Below are 24,905 nucleotides of genomic sequence, written 5' to 3'. Positions count from 1 at the left end.
GAGAAAGTTGGAGAAGTGACAAACTTTTGCTTATTATAAAATCTGAAATGTTAATGCAGAGGGAAAGAACTCTGCCTTTCTAGAATAACATGGGCAGCTCTCTATCCTTTTGCAACAGAAATGCACACAAAGCAATGCTCCTGAAATACAGCACCAATATAAGATGAGTGAAATGCTGCAGGACTTTACAGCAACACACTCGTGGCTTTTCGTCACAGTGTTAAGCTGTGTGAACAAGGAAAAAAAAAAAAAAATCAAAGCAGAAATGGTCTATAAATCAAGCACAAAAGAATTCTATGAAGCAAATACCCACTGGAGAACAGTGCTGAAACCAAAGTTTTAGAAAGTCTCTTGAAGAATTTCATAATTAACATTTGGATTTTTTTATTATCAACATAAAAGTGCCATGGGATGCTGCTATTTTTGGTCTGCCTTTGATCCACTTGCTTTTTCGTGTCAAAGTATTACTACTGCATTTCTTCTCATATCTAAAATTAGCAAAACAGCACCCAGCTTAGTTCAGTGAAAACTGCCAGTAACTAAAACCAGTGCTGCCAGACTCCTATAAACACCTACTGCCTGAAATAGAGCACAAATTTGAAGAGAAGCTAAGATGAAAGATAGCTTGCAAGAGAACTGAGCTTCAGCTGGCCACAGGAGAGCTAAAGTCTAAAGGACCCATCCAAGTCTGCAAAGATTAATTGGTCCCGTTTGCTCAACGTAACCCATTTCCTTAGCTCATGAACGGTTTCTCATTCAGCAGCTCCATCTGCTGTCCAAAACAAAACGTTGACTTTGCGACTACATTTACAGGCGGGAGGCTACATCCAACCTCCTGTTCTACACTACCTGCAATCATTTAATGATATGTTGTCCAAAGTTACCAACGTATCAAAGCGCGTTGGTGGTGTGTGAACACTCAGTTTGCCCCACAATAAATGCCAGGAGTTTCCAAACTACAGAATATTCACGGCAGCTCATAGTTATATACAAGTGGTTTATTTGAGTAGAACAGACATGAATTTAAGCTTATTATTTCAAGGATCATCTCAATTCTTAAAAACAAAAGTTCTGTTTCCTTTTTGAAGCACAGGGCCTGAGTCATTACAGTCTGAGGATGCAAAGGAAACTTAGTAAAGAAATGAACTGGTGCATTCTTTCATCTGCAAATGCAGAACGTTTCATTACCAGGAGTAAGCAGAACAAGTTCAGTCCAGAACGGAACAGTTATGGCAAGACTGCACAGACCTAGAGCCTGTAAATCCAGTCAGACCTCCTCTGACTCTTATACAGTTTTGAGTCGCAGATAGTCTGTTGGCTTCTTTGGACCAGATGACCTTTAAAGGTCCCTTCCAACTCTAAAGCTTCTATGATTATCAGACTTTGTTACCCTGAGGGCTGTAACTCCAGCATCATGCTTCAAAAACCAAGACCCTTCAGTCATCCCCTCATTTCGAGCAGAAGCAGTGCGAAAACTAGCTAGTCCATAACAAGCACTGGCTCACAGCTGCCCACAGGTACACCGGCTGACACCAGGGCAGCATACAGGGCACATCACACACTGCCTTCACTGCCTGGGTTCCCACGGTTGTGTATTTCACAGAGTACCTCAGCCCTTGATGCTATGGCAAAAGCAGCACGTATCATAATGAGCTTATTCTACACCAACTTCATTTGCTTCCTGGTTCCTCATATTTTAGACTCTGAAACTTTTTAATTACTTTTACACAAAATGCGAGATTCTAACAAAAGCAGTGTCCTGCACAGCACCGGCTGACGTACAATAGAGCAGTTCTGCCTCCAGCCGCGACCCGAACTCCGCGCCACCTGGGGCCTGGCAGCCCGGGCAGGGGCAGCCGAGCCGGGGCTCCCTGCACAAGCGCCATGTTACTGCGCGGAACAGAACGCGCCCGAAGCAGGGCGCACCCAGCCCTGCCGCTCTCTCTGAGCTGCCGCCCGTGCCGCCGCGCGCAGGCTCCATAGGCGGTGCGCGAGGAATCCAACAGGTGGCTCCGTGGCGCAATGGATAGCGCATTGGACTTCTAGAGGGTTGAAGGGATTCAAAGGTTCCGGGTTCGAGTCCCGGCGGAGTCGTAGCTTCTCTTTTCATGCTCCTTTTTCTTTTCTTCCCTTTCCCATCTAAACTTTTCACCTCGCTCCTCCGCCACTTCCCCCACTGCCGCAGTAACCGGGTGTGCCTACCTGCCGCTTTCCGGCGGGCCTTTTCGGGGCCGCCTCCCGGCGTGCCTGACGGAGCGGGGAAGGCTGGGAGCGGGCGGAGACAGCGGCGGCAGCCGAGCGGCCGTCTGGACTCGAGCCTCCGCCGATAAGGAACGACACACTGAAGTACTTCACCGGCAGCAAACGGAGGGGTGCCGCACACCGACCGCCTCCTCCCTCATCCGTTCGTCGGCGGGCACCAACGGTCGGCGCGCGGACACCAACGGTCGGCGGCGCGCGACAACGGAGGCGCGGGCACGAGCAGCGGCCGGCCGTGCAGATGCTGAGGAGCGGCAGCGCGCAGCCCCCCTGCATTGCTCGTGCAAAGAGTGGGTATTAAAAAAAAAAAAAATAAAATAAAAAGCAAGCCACCAAGCAAGCCTCTACAACAGCACCATCTTTGGCAAACGTAACTGCTTCGACAAACCACCGTAAGCTACTACGTTTCCAAAACAGCTTTCAGAAAGCAGTTTTGCACAGCAATTCAAGCACTGCTCGCCCACAGCACTGAACGCTTGAATTAATAAAACCTACACCTACCCTCTAAATAAAGAGTCATTTTAGTAACAGCAGCAGAATGAATGGAAAGTGGGCAGGAAAACGCAAACAGCAGCAGAAAATAAACCGTGACTGTTTTCGACTGAAATACATGTATAATGTATTCGTGGCTGATAAAAACATTCCTGATTTGATTTGTAAGTTAGTATATTTAATTGAAAAATATTAAAAATGCATTTCTATCCTGCATATGTGCCTCTGGCCTCTTTTTCCAACTGAAAAGCATGCTATCAATAACATTAACCATTGCTGATTCACAGCACAGAGACCCGTTCTGGAATGCTCCCTAGCAACAAAATACATGCAGCCCTTTGCAGAAACATTCGATTTTGCCAGAACCTACAACAAACAGCTATCACCTGTCTCCAACATCATCTCCCATACCAAGCAGCAACACCAGCAAGACAGCAAAGCCCTCCTCCCTGTTCAGTCACCGCCAGCAATCCAATTACCTGAACACTATTCCTGTCCACCTTTTTTATTTAAGGACAGTCTCATCCAACTTGCCTAGTTTCCAGCAAAAAGGAAGGCAGAGGCTTTTACATACACACCTTTGCATACTGGAAGCAATATTTAAGTGACCGCTATGTACCAAAAGCCTAATAGACATAATTGCATGCTGAAGAAGCAGGAAGCTCCTGCATATTAGCACACAGGGCAGAGCAGGCAGCACAGGGACACGTTCTGCCAGACGACTGTGCAAAGCGTGCTCTGAGGAATGCTAAGGCAACGTACTCACTGACTGAATGCAGTAAGGGAATCAGTTGGAATATGACCAAGAATTGCAACAAGCAATATAAACGGGACAGACCATTAGAAAGCTCCAGTCCTAAGGAGACTAAGTTGATACAGGGAGGTTATCCCAAAGAATGGAAAAGGAAGACAGGTGAGCAATAAGCACACAGCAAAGAAAAACGGTAAGTTTTACTTCTGCATGCAGACTAAGCATGTCTACTAGTGGTACCGCACCAATAACAACAGCTCTGTCACCCCAGCCTAAGCCCTCTGGACCCGACAGCCCCAGCTGCAGCACCCAGGAGACAAACTGAGCTAGCTGCAGCAGCTTCAGCTGCTCTCTGCCCAAGGGCATGAGAAACACAGGCTCAGCCAGGAGAGCGTGAAAGAAAAAGGAATTCTATCTACACAGAACATCCCAGTGACATCCAAAACAGCTGTAGTTGCATACATAGACCTGTAAACATTCCAATTGCTCTTTAATCCCCAGAAAAATACTGTCAGTAACATTTTATATCTATAAAACACAAGTATTTCTGACAGCAGTTACAAGAAAATACTTGTAATTTGTAAGCAAATACTTTCTCAAACTACACCAATGTTTCACAATTTTTTTTTTTTTTTTTAGTATTGTCAGAGACATCTGATAAGTTTATGCAATCTTTTTTTTCCCCAGCAGCTTAAAGTTTGTCACTTGTAAACAAATTCAATTAAGGGTAGTCTGAGGCATTATGTTCCTATACTTCTAGGAAAATCAGTACAGAGACAACACACCACCAACACTCTCCCTGACAGAGAATGAAGTGCAAGCTGGGGCAATGACTGACAGCAAGCAGGCAACCACCACACATGCTGGCCAGCTCAACTCACCTTTTGCTCACAGAGAACGCAGGCACATGCTGGGCACAGCACGTGGCACAACAGATGTTAGAACATCTGAAGGAATGGGAAGGATACAGAACATAAAAATCCCTTACTAGCAATGTTGAACATAAATTGTTTTAAGATCTGTAGTAAGCTACTGAGCAGACTGAGCAACAGACATGAAGCTGTTACTTGCAGTGTACAACCAAAGCTCACTTTTCTTTTTGAAGGTCTTTCAGAGCAGTACATTGCTTTCCTGAAGTTTGGGATGCAACAAAATGACAACTACTGTGGTGGCTTGTTTTCTTTCCTCAGTGTTCAGCATTCCTTTTTTTCTTCTTCCATTTCCCATCCAGAGAACAAGACACCATAGTTGTTTTTATTGGTTTTATCATTTACATGTTCAAGACTGTAGCACATATGATTGCATTGGAATATCTACGCGTTAGCTGAGACTTGGGGCCAACTATTTACCCAGCAGTGTGAAAAATTATATGGTTAAACATTGGTCAAGAACATCATTCTTGTGTAAAATCTGCAACCTCTGAAATTCATTCTTCTTATAATAAAACAATGAACATCGCTGGACTTTTGATAACCTTGTCTAAGTTTGCCTCACTCAGTTCATCCAAGATAATGCAGCGATAGTTCTCCCTCTTCTAGTTTCTGCTATCTAAGGACAGTAACTGAATTGTACTAACTGAAACAGCAATACAAGAGCAAGGTCATTAAAAAGCAAACAAAAAGCCCAATACTTAACGGTCACAACAAGTTATGAACTGACACAGAAAAGAAACTGAACTGATACTGTCTTTAGTTCTACCACTCACCACATTCATTTTCCTAAAGAACTATTTCAACAGCTATCAGATCATAGTCTGGATACTGTACCCTAGTAATGGACCCAACTACCAAATTATTGTCACTAACATCATTAAACAATCATATGGTAGGCTTAAGTGATGTAAGACTGGATATTAAATTTTTATGTACGAATACACATTATTTATTGCATGTATTTATTAACTTATTAATAAATGTTAGATATTTTATAATTTATATATATTATGTATATGTATGCATGTAAGTATATGCATTTATGCTGAATTCTGGGACATTCTCAACTCTGCTATCTTCACTGTTGAGATAAACTCTCTACAATGAAATAAACTCTCTACAACCAAGCTAATGCTCAACACCCTGTTACATATTTGGGCAGCAGCATTCTGATAAGATGCGGTAAAATTGTCTGCAATACATAACAGGTGCCAAAGTGAATGATACACTTATCTTAAAACTAAATTTGCTCATTCATTCACGTTAAGACTGAAAACTGATCAGGCCGTAACCCATAAAGTTGGATGCTGTGCTCAGATTAAACAACATGCTTTCAAATCATTAACTTTTAAAATAAACATTAATTTTCATCAGTCTTTCATATAAACACAATTTTAGATATCTAATTAATTTGATAAAGCTTCTATCAAATTCCTACTGCAATAAATTCCTTAACTCCCAATTTACATCACCCTTAGTCTTAAAAATAAAAAAATAAAAAAATAATCACACCATGAATTAAAGCAATCTGAGAAAAGATTTATGACAAGTAAGTAGTTCCAGCTTGTTATTTTTCTTCAAGTCTTAATTGTGAAATTTCTTCTTCTTCCGATTCTTCTTCCCTGCTGCATAAGCTGCTTTTTCACTCATGATCTCCTGATACTTCCTTTTATTATATCTGAACAAAATAGACAATTTACTTTTAAGCATGGGAAATCAAAGTTCAGGAAAAGATAATACGGACACTTATGCATAGATCAGAGGATATTGACACTTGGATTACAGATAAATGCAGGTGAATTTGTTTTGGAAATAATTTGATTGAAAATTCAATAACTCTGGTATAATCACTGGGTTTTTCATGGCATATATAAATCACATTTTGGACAGTATGCAAAAATGCTGCTACAGTTCACAATGGGAAGATTCATCAATTTTGACAATGCAATGGAGAACAAAACCCTTTCTCTCAGTGAACTTACTATCAACATTATTCAAGACTGGAGACTGAGGTGAGACTAACATAGAATAGGATGTATGTATTGTATATGAGCAGCTAGCTCCTCTAATATAAGGGGTTTTTATGTACCTATCATAATGGATCATTGTACACTTAGCAGTGCTAACACTTGATTGCAAGAGTAAACTCAAAAATATTTGCACTAGCACTAAAATAGCTAGTGAAAGCCTTAACTAGCCATAACAGAAATTAATTGATCAAATTTCAGACTCTGTTCCTAATAAATGAATCAGGTCAGGCCACAAAACTAGAGTTAAGAAGTAGCTATACTAACTTGCATTAAAAATGAAACTACAAGCCCATTAATGGCAACCTTATTAGTCCAAATCACGTATTATTTCCAAGTAAATTGTCATTATGGTGAAAATGAGAAATGCACGTTAGCATCATGTAATGACCAATATGCAAATGGCCCAACTAAGGGATCGCTTAAAAAAATCGGGAGGTTAGGCAGGCATGAATTCATCCAATCACATTGTGTAATTTTGATTCCTCTGACAGCTGGCAGACTGACATGCTCATGAAATGAAATCCCACCAACAACTCCTACAGAATTATAGCCAGAACTTTTCTACAATTTACACCAAGGAAAATTAATCAGTCTTTAAATAAACAACAAAAATGTTGATGAAAATGCATAAAGCACTGGTTCAGGTTTCTGGCACATGCCCGCACGACATTTAGTTAATAAGTAAACCAGAACAAGTCTGAGTGTTTTCTTTCCAATGCTTACTCTTAAAATAGAGTGACTGTCAATAGTGATGACATCTGAGTTGGATCAAACTCTTTTATAATGACAAAAAAATACGCTGTCACAGCCTATTTATCTCCTGTCCCTTACATCTTCTCAATTGCAGTGCTGAAACAGACTAAAAATTTTTATTTGAACTTGAAAAGCATTTAAACTGATTAGAAATGATAGGAGAATTATATAGTTAAAAATACACCTCTCTTATATATGGTATTAGAATTACAAAACTAATTTTAAATACCTTCTCAACTCAGAATCTGCAAGCAGCTCTTCAACAATTGTTTTCTTCCTCTGTTTCTTAGGAATTCGACTATGGTAAAAGTCTATGGGAGAATCAAGCACAGTTCCAACCTAGGAATAAAAATTATAAGCATTCTTACTGTAAAAGCAACATGTGGATTTTTTTTTAATCTTCAGTTACAATTCTAAAGACACTTATTTAAAAAAAAAGCACAAAATATCAGAAAACAAAAGCAATGCTTTGCATGCAAAATCACTTTTTGTCTCATATTTACTGCACACAGGAGAGTCTGAGCTTTAGAACTGCACAGTTTTCAACATTAGACTACTGCATCAATTCTTATGTTCACTAAAAAAATTCAGTTCTTAACTTTCAAAACATTGTCCCAAGGAGGAAACTCCACAAGCGATGGTTTTCTAGTAGTTACAATGCTAGACTCTCAATAACCCAGGTCTAATAAGGACTTCTGGCTGTAGAGCCTCCCATTTCTCCCAATTTGCACGTTAGCAAGTTCTGATGTAATTTTAATGTCCATAAACTTATACATGCAATAAAATTCATCCTTTAACAAGAAAGAAAGATGCAATCAATTGTGTCAAGCATAGTAACTATTCAAACAGAAGTACATACAACCAAATCTACTTCTACAGGTTCTGTGGTAATTTTATTTTCTTTCTCCTTGCATGTTTTCTTTGCAAAGTGTTTCAAAGATGAAAGCGACAGTAGCAAAAATTCTAGCTGATCACAAAGCTAGTCATCTCCATTCAAACTGTATTAACTAAGAAGAAAATAAATGCTAATTATCTATGCACTTGTTAAAAAAGCTAATACTTCAAAAAACAATCCAGTCACTGAAGGTTCAAAATAGGAATTAAGCCACACGTTTGTTCAGGCCTGTGAGACCAGACAAAATAAAAAATAGCATATACACCTACACAGTAGAGTTAGGCAGCTGTAAACTGCAGTGAAGTACTCAATATACTTAATAATTTAGCTAAGGAAATTAAATCAACAAAAACAGAGACTATCTAGAAAGCAGGTTGAGAGTAACAGTTCAAAATGGCAGAAAGTAGCACAATGCCTTCTGCTTTTTCCTTACCTGGAAGTATTTGGGCAGACCATCTCTATCATTCTTCTTATAAAAATGTTTGGGGTCCAAAGAAGCTCTCATCTTCAACACCTTAAGATCATTTTTTAGTTCACTTGTGATTTCTGGGGCTTTCATACCAAACCAGCCATCACCTGTTGTCTTTTCTCGCTCTGCCTACCAAGAAAAACAAAGTTGCGTTCCGTTACGAGGACAAGATACAATTGGGATCTCCCCCACTTCTACCTCCAAAGGATTGATAAAGCACTTAAAACTTAACTGTGTACCTTCAAAAATATTTTATGACCCTTTTCACAAGGTCATCAGCACTGTGTTAACCACATATTTGTATAATATGAGCATATATTATACTGCCTTTCACTGCTCTGATTACTAAAAGGCTGAAAGGATGGCCACAAACAGCCCAGCTCAAGCAATAAACCAGACTGTAGTTCATCACTCCATTTCCTGCAAGCCCTGTATGCACAGTCTGAGTGTGGGGCTTTCCATTGAACATCTTCTCTTGTCATCTGAGGCATTATAGCTCTTCACTTACTCTGCGCTGCTTCTTCAGCTGCTGAAGCGATTCCCTGAGGGGTGGGACACATTCCTTTCTTTCAAAATCCGGAGTTATTATACTCTTCTGCAAGAGCTGCAAGAGTTATTTTTTAAACATCAGTCAGAGATATCAGTTTTACCATTCACCTGCATTTACAGAGCCTACCAAGCGAATGATGCAGAATCTACATAATCATTGTAACAAAATACTTCAGTTCAAACTCATTCCTTAGTCTCCACCAAAAGAAGCACTGACCCTCCAAACATATAGGCAGTAACAGCCAATTCTGGAAGAAGCAAGACAGCAAACGCTCCAGAATAAAGAAGGTTATTGTCGATAAGTCTAAGAAAACACTCCCATGAAAACAATGGACTTTCTTTATCTCAAAGGGTATTCTGAAATAAAACTACTATCTCATACTAGGTATGGTACAAACCTGTATTTGCTGAAATTTCTTCTTGCTATGAACTACAGATCTCATTAGCAGACCTTCAGTTTGTACCACTAGGCAAAATGGATGCACAATCAACTTCTTTTTATTTTACAAGGCAACACTCATATACAAGCTGGTTTTCTGTTTCTGAAGTGTCATATGTATTTGAACTCTAATCACTGAAACCAATTGTAAACACAGAAAAAGTAGAAGTTCTCAGCAAAACAGAAAATAAGATACTTCTTTAAAATAACAGCTCTGTATTACTACAGTTGTAGGCGATTACAAAATTGTAAACACATTACCTGGTCCTTCTTTTTCTCCTTCGGTTGCTTAATTACACTTGAACTAGGTTTTTGTTTTTTTCCATCAAAGCTAATATATAAACCTCCAAGCTTCCTGATATTCAAACCAGGGTCTATGCTGCTGGAAAGATGCAAACTAAAAAGGGAAACAGTAAATGATTAGAATACTGTATCAAAACTCATAATGCTCTGTGAGAGGAATATACAGAAAAAAATATTTTTCATCTTCTTCCAACTTACATTCAGCTCTGCAGAGACTTTTACCCTCAATATCTAGAAGAAATACATCACTAAGCTGTGACAAGTTCACTGGTGCTGTTATACGGGGTGAGGACTGGATAAAGAGCAACTCCTGTGGGTTCACTTCCACAGATCCTTCATATTTACTCCAATGCTCTATTCTATCTTAGATATTTCTATCCTCTGTAAAATTTAGTTCTTAGTTTGCTTAACCATGCCAAAATAACTTATAATCAACATCCTTCTTCTACGCATTTAAAAGCTTGATAGCTAAAGAGGAGGGGGAAAAAAAAGCCCCAAATTATTTTCAGCTCTTAATGAAAAATATGAAGGTACCAGAATTCATCAGAGAAACATTGTCTGGAATGACAAGTAATTGTACAACAGTGCTAGGAACTAAGCTATTAAACAATATATGATGGTTGACTCAGAAAGAGCCTTCAAATAACAAGAATGCACAACACCTGTCAAGTACTATGGAAAAATATGATGATATTTGAACAGGTGTATCAGATACTTATCATAGCTGGAATGCTTAGATAGATAAACTTTCTTTTAAACTATGAACCAGTCATCTTTGATACCTTTATACAGAATACCTGGCTAATTATTTGTAGGATTTCTAGCCTATCTAAAGGGAACTTGAAAGAGCAAGGCTTACTTATCAGACCTAAGCAGAGTATTTAAACATCTGAAGCATACAAAGGGGTTTTAGCAGGGATCTGGACTAGGTAAGCTCACTAGGTTCCATCTAACCTACATTATTCTATAATTGTATGCTGGGCTGGTTTCACTTGAAGTGTTACGTATCACAATTTATCTTAATCTTATCTTCCTTAAGCCATATTTTAAAAACAAGAATTGAAAACATAAGAGCAACTTTTCAGGATTAAAAAGAATGATCAAACTAAGCAATGTGTAAGTCATTTGCTAGATTTCTATTATTTACATTTGAACTAAAAATAATACAAAAACAAAAGATTAGCAAGAAAACTGTGACCTGATTAAGCAATTAAGTCAGCCTGATCAGTTTATACCAGTTTCACATTTCATTTTTAAGCTAAATGCATACAAGGCCTCAAGATGCCTAAATATTTCAGATATTTCTGTTCAGCTACATATAAAACTGAAAAAAATAAGTGAATTACAATTCTACTTGATAATCAGAACAACTTGATTTTCCACATCTGTGCCAATACTACTCCCTTTTACTCTGTGCCATTCAGTGTGTAATATCCATATCTGATGCATATATCTAATGCAATGCACGTTTTCTTAGTTATTCCCGGAAAGATACTTACACATCAATTTTATTTTTCAGCAAGTCATCACCTTCATCTTTCTCATCTTCATCTATTAATTCCTCTTCAGCCTCCTCTAGATCTGAGGATTCTTCAACTTTTTCACTCCCTTCATGCTTACTTCCAACATCACTACCTTGCTCTACCTGATCTAGGTAATACTTCTGGCTGGAACCCATTCCAGGCTCAGTATCAATTACAAAAAGCCCTTCAACGTGCAGTGAATTCTTTTCTAAAGATTTGTTCACGGAAGGAGTCTTCTCTTCTGCCTCTGTGTCACTCAGATTCTCTTCTGTTGCATCACAGTTCTCAGATTCACCACTTCCATCTTTGCTCAGTAACAATGCAAATGAATCGTTTTCATCAGTGGATCTTTCGCTGCTCTGGGATACAAATTCAGCACATTCTCTTGCTTGGTCTTTACTGCTGTCTACACTGATTCCAACCATTCTACAGCTACTAACTATGCTATCAGTCATTTGTGCAACAGACACATCCTTCCCTGAGCTGCTTGCTGCACTAGACTGTTCACCCTTTCTTAATTCACAGGCATGGGTGGAAGGTCTCTGATCAGCTGCCTCAGTATCTACTCTTCTGCTTCCTGGAACTGTTTCATTTTCATTTGGTGTTATTTCCCCTGGGGATTCTAAAAACAGTTTGGGATTCATGCAGTCCACCAAACAAACATCCATATTCTTTAATGTCACCTTTCCTGGTACTTTACTGTGCTCCTCCTGTATCTGGCCACTTTCTTCCTCTGAATCATCTACCCCAACAACCTGAGTATCTGTTAATGCTTTTTTTACTGGTGATTCAGTAGTACTTTTTTCTTCCATTTTTTTAGGACTACTGGCTGCCATATCATTCAAAAAGTTCTGTTCCACATCTTCACTTGGGACTATATTAGCAGATTTGGGAGAACATTCGCTCTTAGGTGGACCAGATTCTTTATTACACTCAGTGACAAAGGAAGCAATTTCTACGTTAAATTCTGCAGCAGGGTCAGAAATTAGATTTGACTCAGATTTAATTGTGTCCTCAATTACATTCTCAGGTTTTGAAACAATTTTGTTTACTTTCTCAGCATGTTGAGTATTTTCTGCTTGCAGTTTCATTCGCATGCTCCTAGTAGTTCGTTTGGCAGTAATGGATGGCTCCATATGAAAACAGCATGACTCTGCATCAGAGATATCTTCACTCTGGGCTTCACAAACTAGATCTGATTGCAACTTCTTCCTGCTTTGTCTGTTTCTTGTAGTTTTGGTAACATTAGGCATCCGGACATCAGAAACAGCAGAGGAGCAAGACTCAGCTTCAGAGACATCATCTTCATCCACAGTTCTGCTTAACTCATTTAGAGAAGCAGTCCTGTTATGTCTTTTTTTGGAAGGAGAAGCTGGTTGATAAGGAACTACAATTTGTCGCCTTCTCGTTACTCTTATAAACAGAGGGGTCTGAAGACCAGACAAGGCAGAGCAGTTTGATTCTGCCTCTGACACATCTCCATCAGCCTGTGGATCGGCAGATGATTGTGCTGAATGAACAGCTGTATTCTCATTTCTACTAATCTGCATCTTGGTGCTATCACTGACATCTGGTTTTGTTCCTGCATGGTCCACCTCTTCCAGCTGAGATTCCCGAATTACATCAGGTTTACAAATTGCTTTACTCCTTGTGGACATCCTCGTAGATACCGAAGTACCAATTTCAGCAGATACTGTCTAAAAGAAAACAAAATGTGGTATTAAAGGATAAGATAATCCCACAAAAGACATACTGCGCTAATCACTGACAATCCCTCTTACACAAACCTTATCCTGCTGATACCGTGCCGTAGATCTCCAAGGAGCCCCATGTATGTGGAAGAAGCATTACTATATCATCCCTTTCCTATTTGTTTATTGTCTCTTGATCAAAATCATAGAATAAAGAAAACCATAACATCAAGAAACATAAAATCGGTTCTTTGCCTCAATCCATAAGTTCTGGCAAGCTGTCACGGGAAGGAAGTCCAGAGATGACATTCTGAAACGTGCACACATTGCTCAACTATACAGCATGTCACCCCAGCCACAGGCAGGGCACAGCCTTAAAGCTCGTGCCTGTGCCAGTAGTTACACGGATGGATGGCCTGCACTGCAATTGCACTGCCTGCTCCTCTAGTGCGTGGAAGCAACCCTTCCGCAAAGCGAATCAATATAGTGGAAACGCTTCCCCTGTTGCAGAAAAAGCATTCTCGGATTGAAAAGTATTTCCTAACAGAATAAAGCCGGATCGACATAAAACCCGCCGCCTGGACGCTCCACGTTTGCACGACCAGCTACACACCTTGTGAAAAGGCCCCAGAACGGCGCTAACGTAACGCCGTACAACGGAAGGCACAAAACCAGCCAACCCGAGGCCGGCTCTCACCTCCAACCCGATCGCCACGCGGCCGCTCGGCGCACGAGGACCCCGCAGCCCTGTACCGGGCCCCGTTCCGGCCCCGCGTGCGCGCCGCGCAGCTCCCGAGCCGCCCGCTGCGGGCGCCCGCGCAGACACGCGAAGGGGAAGATGGCCGCCGCGGCCCGGCGCCGGCACCCCGCGCCGGGGGCAGCCGCCCACGGCCCGCCCGCCCGCCCGCTCCCGGCCCCCCTCACCTCCGTCGCGACGCCGGGCCCGTCGCCCCCGACCGTCGCCGCCCCCGCCTCCCGCCGCCGCACCGCCCGCCTGGTGGCCACCATGGTGCGAGCCGCGCCGCCGCCCGCCTCTTCCGCCTGCCCTTCCGGCGGCGCTCCGCGGGGCGGCACCCCTGGCGCCCGGCGGGCCGCGGCGGAGTTCCGGCCTCAGCGCGGAAAGACGGCCGGGAGAGAGAGCCGGCAGAGGAAGGGGCGGCGATGGCCGCGGCCCGCTCTCTGCCGCCCGCCGCAACGCACGGCTCGGCGCTTCGGGCGTCCCCAGCTTCCCCGCATTCACATCCCATTCATTTTAATGGCCGGTGCAAGAAGGCGGCCCGAGTACCAAGGTTGGCGTAAACGTGAAAGCAGAGGGGGGGAGGAACGTGAGCTACGACGCTTCTTCAGTAGCGACAATGCTCTTTTTTTTTTTTTTTTTCCCCTCCCCGTATCGCACCACGCAGCGGGGAGGAGGCACTGCGTTCGGGGCGATAAACGCCATTCTACAGTGAGAGCTCAGCTTAAAATACACGTTTTATGACAAAGGCTCCGATAAGATGAAGAAGTAGGAGGAGGACAATGAGAATTCATACAACAGCCTACAAGAGCTTTTAAGTTTTTAATTCGTCTCTGAAAGAAAAGCCACCTCTCAGACTTCTGCACAAAAGTAATATTGAAAAGCTGATAAATCGTTATGTTATCAGTGGCATCACAAAAACAAGACTGTCTTAAAGGGCGTTTTCCTAAAGCAAGAGAACTTGTAGCAGTTGATAGCCGGAAAGTAAATAATGACACCATAAGGGCAACGTGCACATTGTTTTAGCACAGCTCTTATTTTAGGGAATTCCCATTTACAGAACAGAACACACATGCAATCAATTAAATGCAGCAAACAATTCGGAGTGGTTAATCAGCAGCAGCACACAACTCAGACCATACACAAAGTACAAAGGAAACACCTCCTTTTCCAGATCTGATGCACACTGACCCAACAAAAAAAAAAAACCCTACATTTTGTTTAGGAGGAAAAAAAAAAAAACCCAGAACATTTTATTGATGCATTACTGGTTCAAATTCTCTGCCTCTCGTTTATCAAAACAACTGAAGCAGTAATAGAAATCCACGTTTCTAGGGTTTGCCATATACACATAAGATAGTGAAGAACTTAAAGGTACCTCAAAGAATCATTCTGTAACTTAGTGGAACAGTTCATAGCGAGCTGGTATTTCCACACAGTGCCTACAAGCACTCAGATTCCACCCGCTGCCTGCACAACAGAATTTAAAAAATGGTGGAAATTAGTTTCCTCACAGCCCAAAGCTCAAAATAAATATGTACAAATAATTTAACTAGTACTAGTAAGAAGTACTAGCAGCAACTCCCACCTGAAATCCAGAGGAAAATGAGCATTGGATTTTAGACACTTAGAGCCCCTGCTGAACAGACAGCTTTTTTTTTTTTTGCCATCTATTCTGATTTAAATGCCAAGGAAATTTAAAGGTCTTTCCAACAGAGCACATTAAACCGGCCTGAGCTGCAGCTATTTCTCCCTAAGACTCTAAAAGCAGACCATTAAGTTACTGCCAAACAGAAAGATATCTAAGTCTAAGACAATCTTTGTCTGCTTCATTTCTGAATGGCACCCAAACAAGGCCATTTCCAAGGCAATCCCCAGAATTATCATCCCTTTTACATGATCACACAGTCAGCAGCCTTAACATTTCCCACTGTTTCTGCCATGGCTGATTCGGATTGCATAGCTCCTTAACATTAGAAGAACAAACACACAGCTGAGGACAAAGCAAGTACTATTTGATTTCTGATTAACACATTTCTCATCATTTGTTTCCAGTTCTTATTTTAAAAGACACAATGAAACATTTTCTACTTGAAATGGTGAAGATGCCATCACTTGTGAAGTACTAAAAGCACAGAGGCACAAAAGACAGAAGGAATTCAAGTAATAAAAAGTAAAGCAATTTGGAAGATGCTTCTTTTCTAAATCAGAGGATTGCTTTTTTTTTTTTTAAACATGATATTAAAAATAAACCAATTTTTCCCATCCACACAAATTAAACAACTAATCTGCCTATATACATATGAAGTAAAGATAGTTTATTTAGAATAATTTTTCCATGAAAGATGGCAATTTTCTATAAAAATCAGTCATTGAATGTTTGAAATCTGTGTACCTACCAGATTAGTAAATATTAAAGAGAAATTAAATTTAAAAATATATGTTTCTCTATACTGCCTAGTGGTAGCTAAAATATAATCAGAACTCCTACAGTGAACTGGTCATAAAAAGAAATATTTTAAGCTGTTTCTTTATAGATCATTTCACCAGTAAAACCAAAACATTTTTAATGAACTGGTCAGTACATTAAAAAAATAAATCATTAGAACATTGCAGATGCTCCTTCTGACATCATACTCAATAATTACAACTTTTGGTCTTTGTTATAAATGATGTAAAAGTCTCTCTATGAAAAAGGCATGTTCCTCCCATCCCCCAGCAATTAAAACAGTAGGCCATTTCAAAGAATAAAAAAAGACGAAGCGTTTTAAGAGGCGTTTCTTTTAGCTTGCATGATATAGCCTTTGGACTTGATAATTCCTCTGCTTTTAACAATGACCGAATACCGCAGAATCCATAAAGGAATCCATTCGTGTGCTTTGACGTTCTGGATGCTTTCCTGAAGAACTTCTTGAAAACTTGCTTCACAAAGTAATTCTAAAGTTAAAAAGGAATACTCATGCTTTAAATAATGCCAGATAAACAGCTGCAAAAAGCAACACTTAGTAAGAGAATCTTTTGCCTACAGTGAAAACCTTCAGCAGTGTCAGGGACTCCACTCCTTCCGAATACATGCAAGCGAAATTCCATTCAACATTCCAGAAGAAATCTTCAGGACAGTTTTTCCCTTTCAACAAACATTATTTTCCACAGAACCAAATTCCATCATATCTAATGGAGCTGATCAGCAGAGCTATCAGCAAGAAAAAGCAAAAATTAAAGTCGAGACACTAGCTAGACATATCAGAGGGCAGTAAAGCATAAGGCTGAAATCAGTAAAGTATTGAGCAGCAGCAGAGTTCCTTTTGCAGCCAGAGGAAGCTCAGCCTTTATAGCATCTCCCGTAACAAGACTCATGGGTATAAGCTCAGAAAGCATCAAGGAAAACAGGGACAATTGCTACAAAACAAGATGAGCAGGAAAATACAAACTCTCCTACTTTCCTCTGGAAGGTCAGTCAAAGCAACAATCTGATGAGGAGCATTCCCAAAAGATAGTCTCAAGACTTTTCAGCTGATCAAGACAGAAGGACTAGGCTTTGCAAACAATGCCTAAGAAAATGACTCTTTGCCTTATTTTCAATCAAAATTCTCTTCTTCATTTCATGACCCTTGATTGAGATTAGCTATTAAATCACAGGCTGTGTTCTGGACATGGAATTTGCCTCATTGAATGGCAATTCATCTTGTAGCCTGCTAGGGTGGAACTGATACATGTTCAAGCACTGACGTAATTCATTGGTTTTGACAGTGACACTATAAAGCATGGTACTTAGATAGCATTTTATACAGGGCTGGTTTTTGTTTTTTCAGTTTTTTTTTTTTTTTTTTTTTAACTTAAGGGGGAAAGGGAGGAAAGGAGAAGAAAGAAAAAATATGATCACTGTGAGGTGTTGATCATGAAGAGCAGCGTGGGGAAGGAATGAGCAAAGTATTGTTTAAGACTTCAGGTCTACAGTTCCAGCAAGATATTTAAGGTATCATTACAGCAAAGATAATCTGATGAGTTTTGATAGATAAATGCAATACTCCAGTATATGCTAGTGAGCTAATAGCTCAGAGTTCTAGAGACTACATAAAGTCTTAAAGTCCTTGAACCATTTTATAAACTGTTCTAAACAACTGAAGAATTCAAACAGTTACTAAAAGAGTTTGTGAAAGTCATCACAAATGAAAGAATCCATCATGAAGTGTAATAATTTCCTGTTTCCAACATTATGCAAAGATCAACTGACCATCAACACTCTCATGCAAGATTTCTGCAGAAAAATTCTGGGCAAGTGGACTTCCATTTGTCATTTACTGTCCTTCACCAAGAACAAAATGAGTTTGTAATTTATAGAAGTTATTTTTGAATGAAGCATAGTAAAAAAAAAAAATCTCAGTACTTTGTTCTTATATTTACATTCTTTTCGCCAATTAGAACTATTTCAAATGACTAACCCATGGTAGAAGACTTGTTCCCTTTGCGCCCTCTCTCCCTCCCTTTTCTGGAAGGGAAAGCAAGAACATAATACTTTGCACTATATAATATTTTGTAGAGATGAACTTTCTAAAATCCTCTGTTCAGGAATCAAATGTAATGAAGTCTGAGATGCAGAGAAAGATTCTGTACTGAATACGTGCATTTAGAAGCCTTTGGTTACCATTACATGCCTGAACATTGCAGAACTGTTACGCTGTCTTGCAAAGTCTTACCTTTCGGGTCATTGTGAGTTAGCAGCTGTATGTCAAACTGTTTTGCAAATGCTGTGAGATCAGGTGGCATCACACAACAGGAAGCTAGGTTCACCTGATTGCTACTTGGTTTCACCTGAAAGTAACAGAATGCTTTTATAAGAAAAAAAACATTGTCATTCTTCGCACCTTCGCCTGCTATTACAACGCTTGGACCAATCTCCTTTGAGCACGGCTGTGAGACCCGAGCAAGGACAGAAGTTCCACACGTCACTCAACAACCAATTCCAACACCTGCAACTTCCTGCAGCACGGGGCACAAAACAAGCATAGGATCTCACTTCAGGTACTATCACAGTGAGGCACATTCTAACCCATCATGGCTTCCTGTCTATTGTGCTCCCTAAATACTAGAGCATTTCTACCCCCTCTCTGCAGTAAGAATATTGTAGAGGTGTTACTTTGAAAAAGATCTCAAAGTTCAGGTTTATTAAGGATATATAATTTGCAGTCTTTCATTTATTCAAATAAAACATATCAAGCTAAAAGGGACTTTCCCACTGACTGCTCACCACAATCTACATCCATGATCACTGTGCAGATGGTTATCAATTCCCTGAACTATCTCAACATACAACAGAATGAGGAGTATAAAACAGGACTCGCAGCAGGACCTCTTACACAGATGCAGTATGTTCACATATCACAAAAGAAATGCAAGAGCATTTCTTTTATCAAAGAACTGATACAGAAACAGTAAATCTTTAAGCTTATACAAGCATGGTCAGATGCTAGTACAGACCTCTGGCACTCAAGTATGACAAGGCAATTAGTCACACTGGACAAGCAAACATTATGCTGCTTGATTCAGTCTCTTCTTCTTTCAATTTATGTTTAGCATTCAAGAAGCATTTTCCAAAGAGAAACCCCTCCATTCTTTGAAGTCCAAACAGCTATAATCAAAACATCACTGGAATAAACCTTAGGGTTTAAGAGTTGTTTTTATGGTCCTGTTCATAAGAATATTCTAAGCCCCCCACTTCTTCAAAGAATCTACTACTGAACAGACCCATGGCCTACAGTCCTTGGGGACCTGTTCAGTGTTCTTCTAAAAAAGTGACAATCATATCTTGATCATTCCTCACATTGAACAACATTATGACAGTCAGTAAGATGCTGAAAATAACTGGAGCCAATTTTTTTTTTTAAACTATTATAATAAATCATATACACTAAATTATTACAACATGGTAACCAACAAAATTCTGCCTTAGAAATGTTGCAATTAGGAAGTTCATTCTCACCTGTGCCCATACATACAGCTGCTCTAGCAGTGTTTTATCAAGGTCAGAGGTGCCTATGGCAACAATCTTTTTGTTTTCAACTAGAGTTTCAAGTTCTTGCCAATAAGGTTGCAGATACTCCAAGGAGAGGTTAGTTCCATCTTCAATAGGAGGTGGAGCAATAATGACTGAATCTAACTGAGCAACGCCAAGGGAAGAACATGCTGAAAAATAAAGACAGCAATTTTTTTGGTGAGGTAAGAACATAAGCAGCACCACATCTCAAATTCAGCAAAAACAAAACAGCTCCTGCTTCCTGCTTCTAGTTCACCATTTGAGAATTCTCTATCAGAAGCCAAACATGGTAACACAATTTCCTTAGCCAAGAATCAAACTTACAGATCTTAAAAATCACAGTTAGCAGTGAAATTCATAGTGTTGTTAGTTGCCTTTTTTTAACTGGTAAAAACGTACTGTATCACTGTTACAAAACCACCACATTCTTCTCATTATTTAATAATAATGTGTGAAAGAATAAGAACTTGCTCCTGCCTGGAGCAAAGAATCAGACTTGAGTTTTTACAGGGATGCACATTTAGTAAGATTACTGACTGAAATAATGCATAAATTATACTTGACTACTTATGCTTCTCTTTAAAGGAAAAGAGCATATACTTGTGACAGTCATTAAATACATCTCGAGTGAAAAAAAAAAAGTCCTAATTTTAGATCTAAATACTGAAGTAAAAAACCAAAAAGCCTCGAAGTTCAAGTTTCACACTTACCCATGTCTACTGCATCTCTGACTGATGAAGAGTTTGATCCAACAATGAAAAGTTTTGCTGTTTTCAAAGAAACAAATCAATAACTGAACAAGCCAGCTATTACTAAATACACAGCGTATATAGCAGTAGTAACTAGCTATTTAAGAGCTCTTGGTAAGGACTTTTAAGAGTATTCATCAGTTCAAAAATTCAAAAAAATTCTGGAACGTAATGTCCAAAACCAACACTGGTCTCTTAAATTTGAGAGTTGTACAGTCTGAGAGTAAGAATTCATCCAATTAGATGGCCCAGTAAAGCTGGGACAGCAGTACAAAGATTTCTTCAAAGCTTACTGAGACTTGGGATGTACTAGTGTTAGTTTGGACTTCCTCCAAGTTCATCACATTTGACCTGGCACAATTATGCAAATAAATGTGCTTCCAATGTTTTTTCATTGTAGTATTATCTGTGATAATTTGCTACAACAAAGTCAAAGATTAACAAAATATTTTGTAAATGTCCCAGTAAGATGGAAATTAAAGTAGAAAAATGATGAGTGGCTTTAAAATCTGAAACATGTTTGGGTCTTCCTCAGCTAACTGATGTAAGCATGAAAGTGAACACTGATGACATTTGACTCTGCCATTACAGAACAAGAAGAAAAAAAAATATATACTCCTACTAAACACAGTATATGAAACCCTTTCATCCAAACAGATTTTTTAAAAATCTGCATTCTTACCTGATACTTTCAGTTCATCCCTTTCTTCAGGATTCATTTTTTCTACAGCTTGAGCTACGGTACATTCCAGAACCTCTGCCATTTCCTTTAGAAATCACATGAGACAACTTTGTCAATAGGTGACAGTAAGTTTCTGAACAATATTGTTAATTAAAACACAATTCCACAACAAAAACCTTACAGAAACAGGAGTAGCATAAAAGTGCAGTTACACAAAAAGAAAGTAACACAGCACCTCTTGACCTATGTGAAGTCAGAGGAAAATACTGTATGACAAACAAAAAACCACGACAGAAACAAACAAACAAAAAACCACGACAGAAACAAACAAACAAAAAACCACGACAGAAACAAACAAACAAAAAACCACGACAGAAACAAACAAACAAAAAACCACGACAGAAACAAACAAACAAAAAACCCCACACAACACATATATAACTTATTGATATGAATTACTGGAACAACATTTAGGAGTAATTTGCTTTTTGGATGTAGAGAGACTACCACCTTCCTAAAGAAAGCAAGCAAAGAAATCCAACAGCTTCCTCAGCTGAGAATTCTTATTTCCCCATCAACAGGATTCTTTACTTCAGTGACTCTCAAGAGGCTAAGAAATATCACACGTGAAAACAAACAAAGAAAAAGCAACCAAAAGGGGGGGGTTGAAAAATACTATTTTAAGGTGTCTGGAGCTGCAGACATTGACAAAATTTCAGTAGATTCATTCATATTTTAAAAGTACATATTTGTGCAAATGTAACGTGCACAGTCTCTCCTACCTGATTCTGATCTCTTCCAACCTTTGAGCTCCATTCAGTCAATGTTTTCTGAATGCAGTCCCGCACCTAAAAAATATTTTGATATTCAGGTGCGTTTATGTTTCAGTTGCATAGAAATACAATGATTCATAGGCATATGGCAGACAGCAGGTAAACTCATTACCCCATTTCTTCAACCACAAATGATTCTTCTTCCATAGATTCCATATGAGACTTGTTCAAACAAGCTAACTCTAAAAGAATTCCTCTTCCCTTTCAAAGAGTTTTAGCAGTAACACAAGTACTGTACTTCATTTATTTCTCGGACCAACACCATCCTAAAAGGAACTGTATGCAAGAAATAGAGGCCTGCATTGTTGTTGTTTTCTAAAATGCAGAGATTAAGTTGCAAAGTAGACAGATAATAGCATACGTGCTGTAACAACATTACAATCACTTATTATATTCATAACTTCTCTTTCCAAGGTGCAACTCTTTTCCACCTTCCTATTCCATTGTACCAAATTTATAGGAGGATCCTTTAGATCCTACCTTCAGTTGCACTTTTCCTTCTTCCATAGATGTGAAATAGATCCAATAACAATTCTGACTATAAATATGGGTAGGTTTGCCTTGCTACACTCATTAAGTCTCATTAAGCTAATTAACAAACTGAATATTGCACCAGTGCTTCAGCTGTACCTGTACCCTTCCCTCTAACACACCGCCCTGCAGACTAAGGCTATGCATTGTCAGACTATCTGCCATGAGAAAAGCACTTCAAAAGCCCATGTTGCTAAAAGGGCAGTAACACATCTTACATCTGTGCAAATACCTTCTTCTTATATCTCTGAATGGTAGTTTCCTGGGACAACTAACATGAACTCAGAACCCATCACACCCCACACCAAGGCCAATGCTCTACCACCATACAGGAATTGGGCACCACAAAGATCAAGACATAATCCAGTAAGAACACTGTGTGTGACACTTAAAACGTGAGGAATAAAGTAATTGACTCAAAAGGCAAGAACTGACTTCATTAAGCAGCTAGAATTCTTTAACATTATGTTTCTGTCAACCCAGGCAATCTCCTCCTGTCTGAAGAAAAGTGCAGGACTGCTCAAGATGTATATCACATTTCTACTACTTCGCCACTCCCTATTGCTGCTGTGCTCGATTGAACAAAGTTCTGTCCCCAGGGCACACCACTCCTCCCAGCACAGTGAGGCACACAGTGTGCCTCACGGCTCTGAGCAGCACAGCGGTTACAGCTCACCGTTACCAGCCCTTTGGTTCATTCTTTGCAACCCTCTGGCTTCTGTTCTCACAATAGGAACCACACACACTGCCACACTATGCAGAATAGATAAAATCTCACTTATTTCTGATAAATTATGCTCACTGTTTTTGGAATTCCAGCAATGCCAGCAAGTTGGCAGCCTTATGTTTAAATGAAAACATCTCTGTAATCAAATGTCCAGAAATACCCTAACAGACCAGTTACGCACACTGCCATCCTTTATTTAATAACCTTCCAGATGGTACTGACACCAGTTGCTGGTGATGCTGCAGCGTCCTCTTCGCTGCAAGATCTATTTCACACAGGCCACAGCAGTCAGTAATGGGGCCAAAGTAAAAGCCATTACTTCACAACAGCCAAATAAAAGTATGAGGAACTCTTCCTCGGCATCACATTGCCTTCCCAAATGGTCTCCATCCCATGGTCTGCATGCAGTCAGCACACTCAACCAACTTCTAACACAGCATCACAACAGTGCAGCTCTAAGCAGCTCTGCTGAGTGCACAAGGGCAATCTTCAGGCACCTGGTCGGACAGCAAAGCGGGAGTTCTGTAGTCCACAGCCACTGGACGCCCCAGTTAGCTAGAATGATTGCAGGTGATGACACCTAGCGCTAGAGGTAATGGTTTTAAAGTACTAATCAAAAATACATTTAAAACACAGCAAATTGCTTTAGTCTTCAAAGAAGACATCAGTGACTGCACTTCATCTAGACTTGTCACCGTCACTGAAGTATTAAAATGAATTCTAAGTTGGAAAGGAGAAACCTCACCGCTTGAAATGACAGTTTGCGTCACGTCATTCTCCTGAACGAAGCACGAGTAACTCCCTCGCCTTACAGCCCTGCAACACCTGATTCCCCGAGACCAAACGCACGGCGCGGTTACATCGAGCACAGCCTCAAACACCACACTTACCAGCCCCGGCGCTACCCTCAAGGCGGACAGCGCTTTACTAGTCGCTCGGCCCGTGCGTTTCCGACACAGCCGTTCCAGGCGCACGGGATCAGCCCCGCCCCCAGCCCGAACGCCGCCGCGCCGTCGGCGTTTCTCACGGAGGCGGGAGAGGCACGGCCTGCCCTATCGCGTCACCGTCGGTAACGGGCGCCGGGCAAGCGAGCGGACGAAGCCCCGAAGGCCGCTGGATCGCCGCAGACGGCCCGCACGCGCCGCCGGAGGGCCCCGAGCGCTCCCTCAGGCGCCGCCCCGCAGCCCGCAGCCCCCCGCCGCAGGGCCCTCACCGGCCCGGGGCCGCCCGCTCACCTCCTCGCTGGGGGTGGCGGGGCACTTCTTGCGGCCGCAGCCCCAGCTCAGCAGGTTGCCGGTCTGCAGGTTGAGGGTGCCCGCTCGCTCCAGCAGAGCGCGGGCGCCTTCCGTCTCCATGACGAAGCCTCGCGCTGCGGCGGCACCGTGACTCAGCAAGCGGAGCGGCGGGCGGCCCGCGCTTTGTAACCGCCCGCAGTCACATGGCGCGAGGACAATGGGCGGCGGGGCGGGGCGGCCCGGCCCGGGACGCAGCGCGCACCTAGCGCCGCTCGCTCCGCCGTCGACGCCT

The 24,905-nt window shown here is 40.9% G+C and overlaps 2 protein-coding genes and 1 non-coding gene across 5 annotated transcripts; 1 reads left to right on the top strand and 2 right to left on the bottom strand.

Moving 5' to 3' along the window:
• The first annotated feature begins 2,008 nt into the window (after window positions 1-2,008).
• On the top strand, window positions 2,009-2,094 carry TRNAR-UCU (transfer RNA arginine (anticodon UCU)). Its single transcript is given in 2 exon segments — window positions 2,009-2,045; window positions 2,059-2,094. It is a non-coding gene; the product is annotated as a tRNA-Arg (tRNA).
• Window positions 2,095-4,750: 2,656 nt separating this feature from the next.
• DNTTIP2 (deoxynucleotidyltransferase terminal interacting protein 2) lies at window positions 4,751-14,338 on the bottom strand (the record flags this gene model as incomplete). Its single annotated transcript, XM_085231823.1, has 7 exons — window positions 4,751-6,112; window positions 7,447-7,556; window positions 8,546-8,710; window positions 9,090-9,185; window positions 9,831-9,966; window positions 11,372-13,088; window positions 14,011-14,338. Coding segments are annotated over 7 exons (2,646 nt in total), but the record flags the coding sequence as incomplete, so codon positions are not given.
• A 501-nt stretch (window positions 14,339-14,839) lies between these two features.
• On the bottom strand, window positions 14,840-24,878 carry GCLM (glutamate-cysteine ligase modifier subunit). 3 transcript variants are annotated; one of them, XR_014885110.1, is made up of 8 exons: window positions 24,614-24,878; window positions 22,070-22,135; window positions 21,288-21,372; window positions 20,567-20,623; window positions 19,803-20,005; window positions 18,520-18,634; window positions 16,849-17,015; window positions 16,618-16,759 (listed from the first exon to the last, which is right to left on the bottom strand). XR_014885110.1 is itself a non-coding variant. In XM_085231207.1 (7 exons), exons 1-7 carry the CDS (start codon window positions 24,731-24,733, stop codon window positions 16,590-16,592), a joined length of 816 nt encoding a protein of 271 aa, XP_085087333.1. In that variant the 5' UTR covers window positions 24,734-24,878; the 3' UTR covers window positions 14,840-16,589. The 3 variants fall into 3 exon arrangements, 2 of the variants coding, with proteins under 2 accessions (XP_085087333.1, XP_085087334.1); XM_085231207.1 differs by lacking the exon at window positions 16,849-17,015 and having other exon boundaries at window positions 14,840-16,759; XM_085231208.1 differs by lacking the exons at window positions 16,849-17,015; window positions 20,567-20,623 and having other exon boundaries at window positions 14,840-16,759.
• Window positions 24,879-24,905: the final 27 nt, after the last annotated feature.

This window comes from Meleagris gallopavo, chromosome 10 (genome assembly GCF_905368555.1).
Source record: "Meleagris gallopavo chromosome 10, MGAL_WU_HG_1.1, whole genome shotgun sequence".
Classification (NCBI taxonomy): domain Eukaryota; kingdom Metazoa; phylum Chordata; class Aves; order Galliformes; family Phasianidae; genus Meleagris; species Meleagris gallopavo.
This window is presented reverse-complemented; position numbering and strand designations above follow the sequence as displayed.

Bases quoted from the DNA above. Each gene is read 5' to 3' on its own strand.
- GCLM (XM_085231207.1), bottom strand. From the start codon at position 24,733: ATGGAGACGGAAGGCGCCCGCGCTCTGCTGGAGCGAGCGGGCACCCTC. The intron at 21,373-22,069 runs GTAGGAGAGACT...TGATTTCTAAAG, and splicing joins TTGGAAGAGATCAGAATCAG to GAAATGGCAGAGGTTCTGGA. The intron at 18,635-19,802 runs GTGAGAATGAAC...TGTTACTTTCAG, and splicing joins AGCTGTATGTATGGGCACAG to GTGAAACCAAGTAGCAATCA.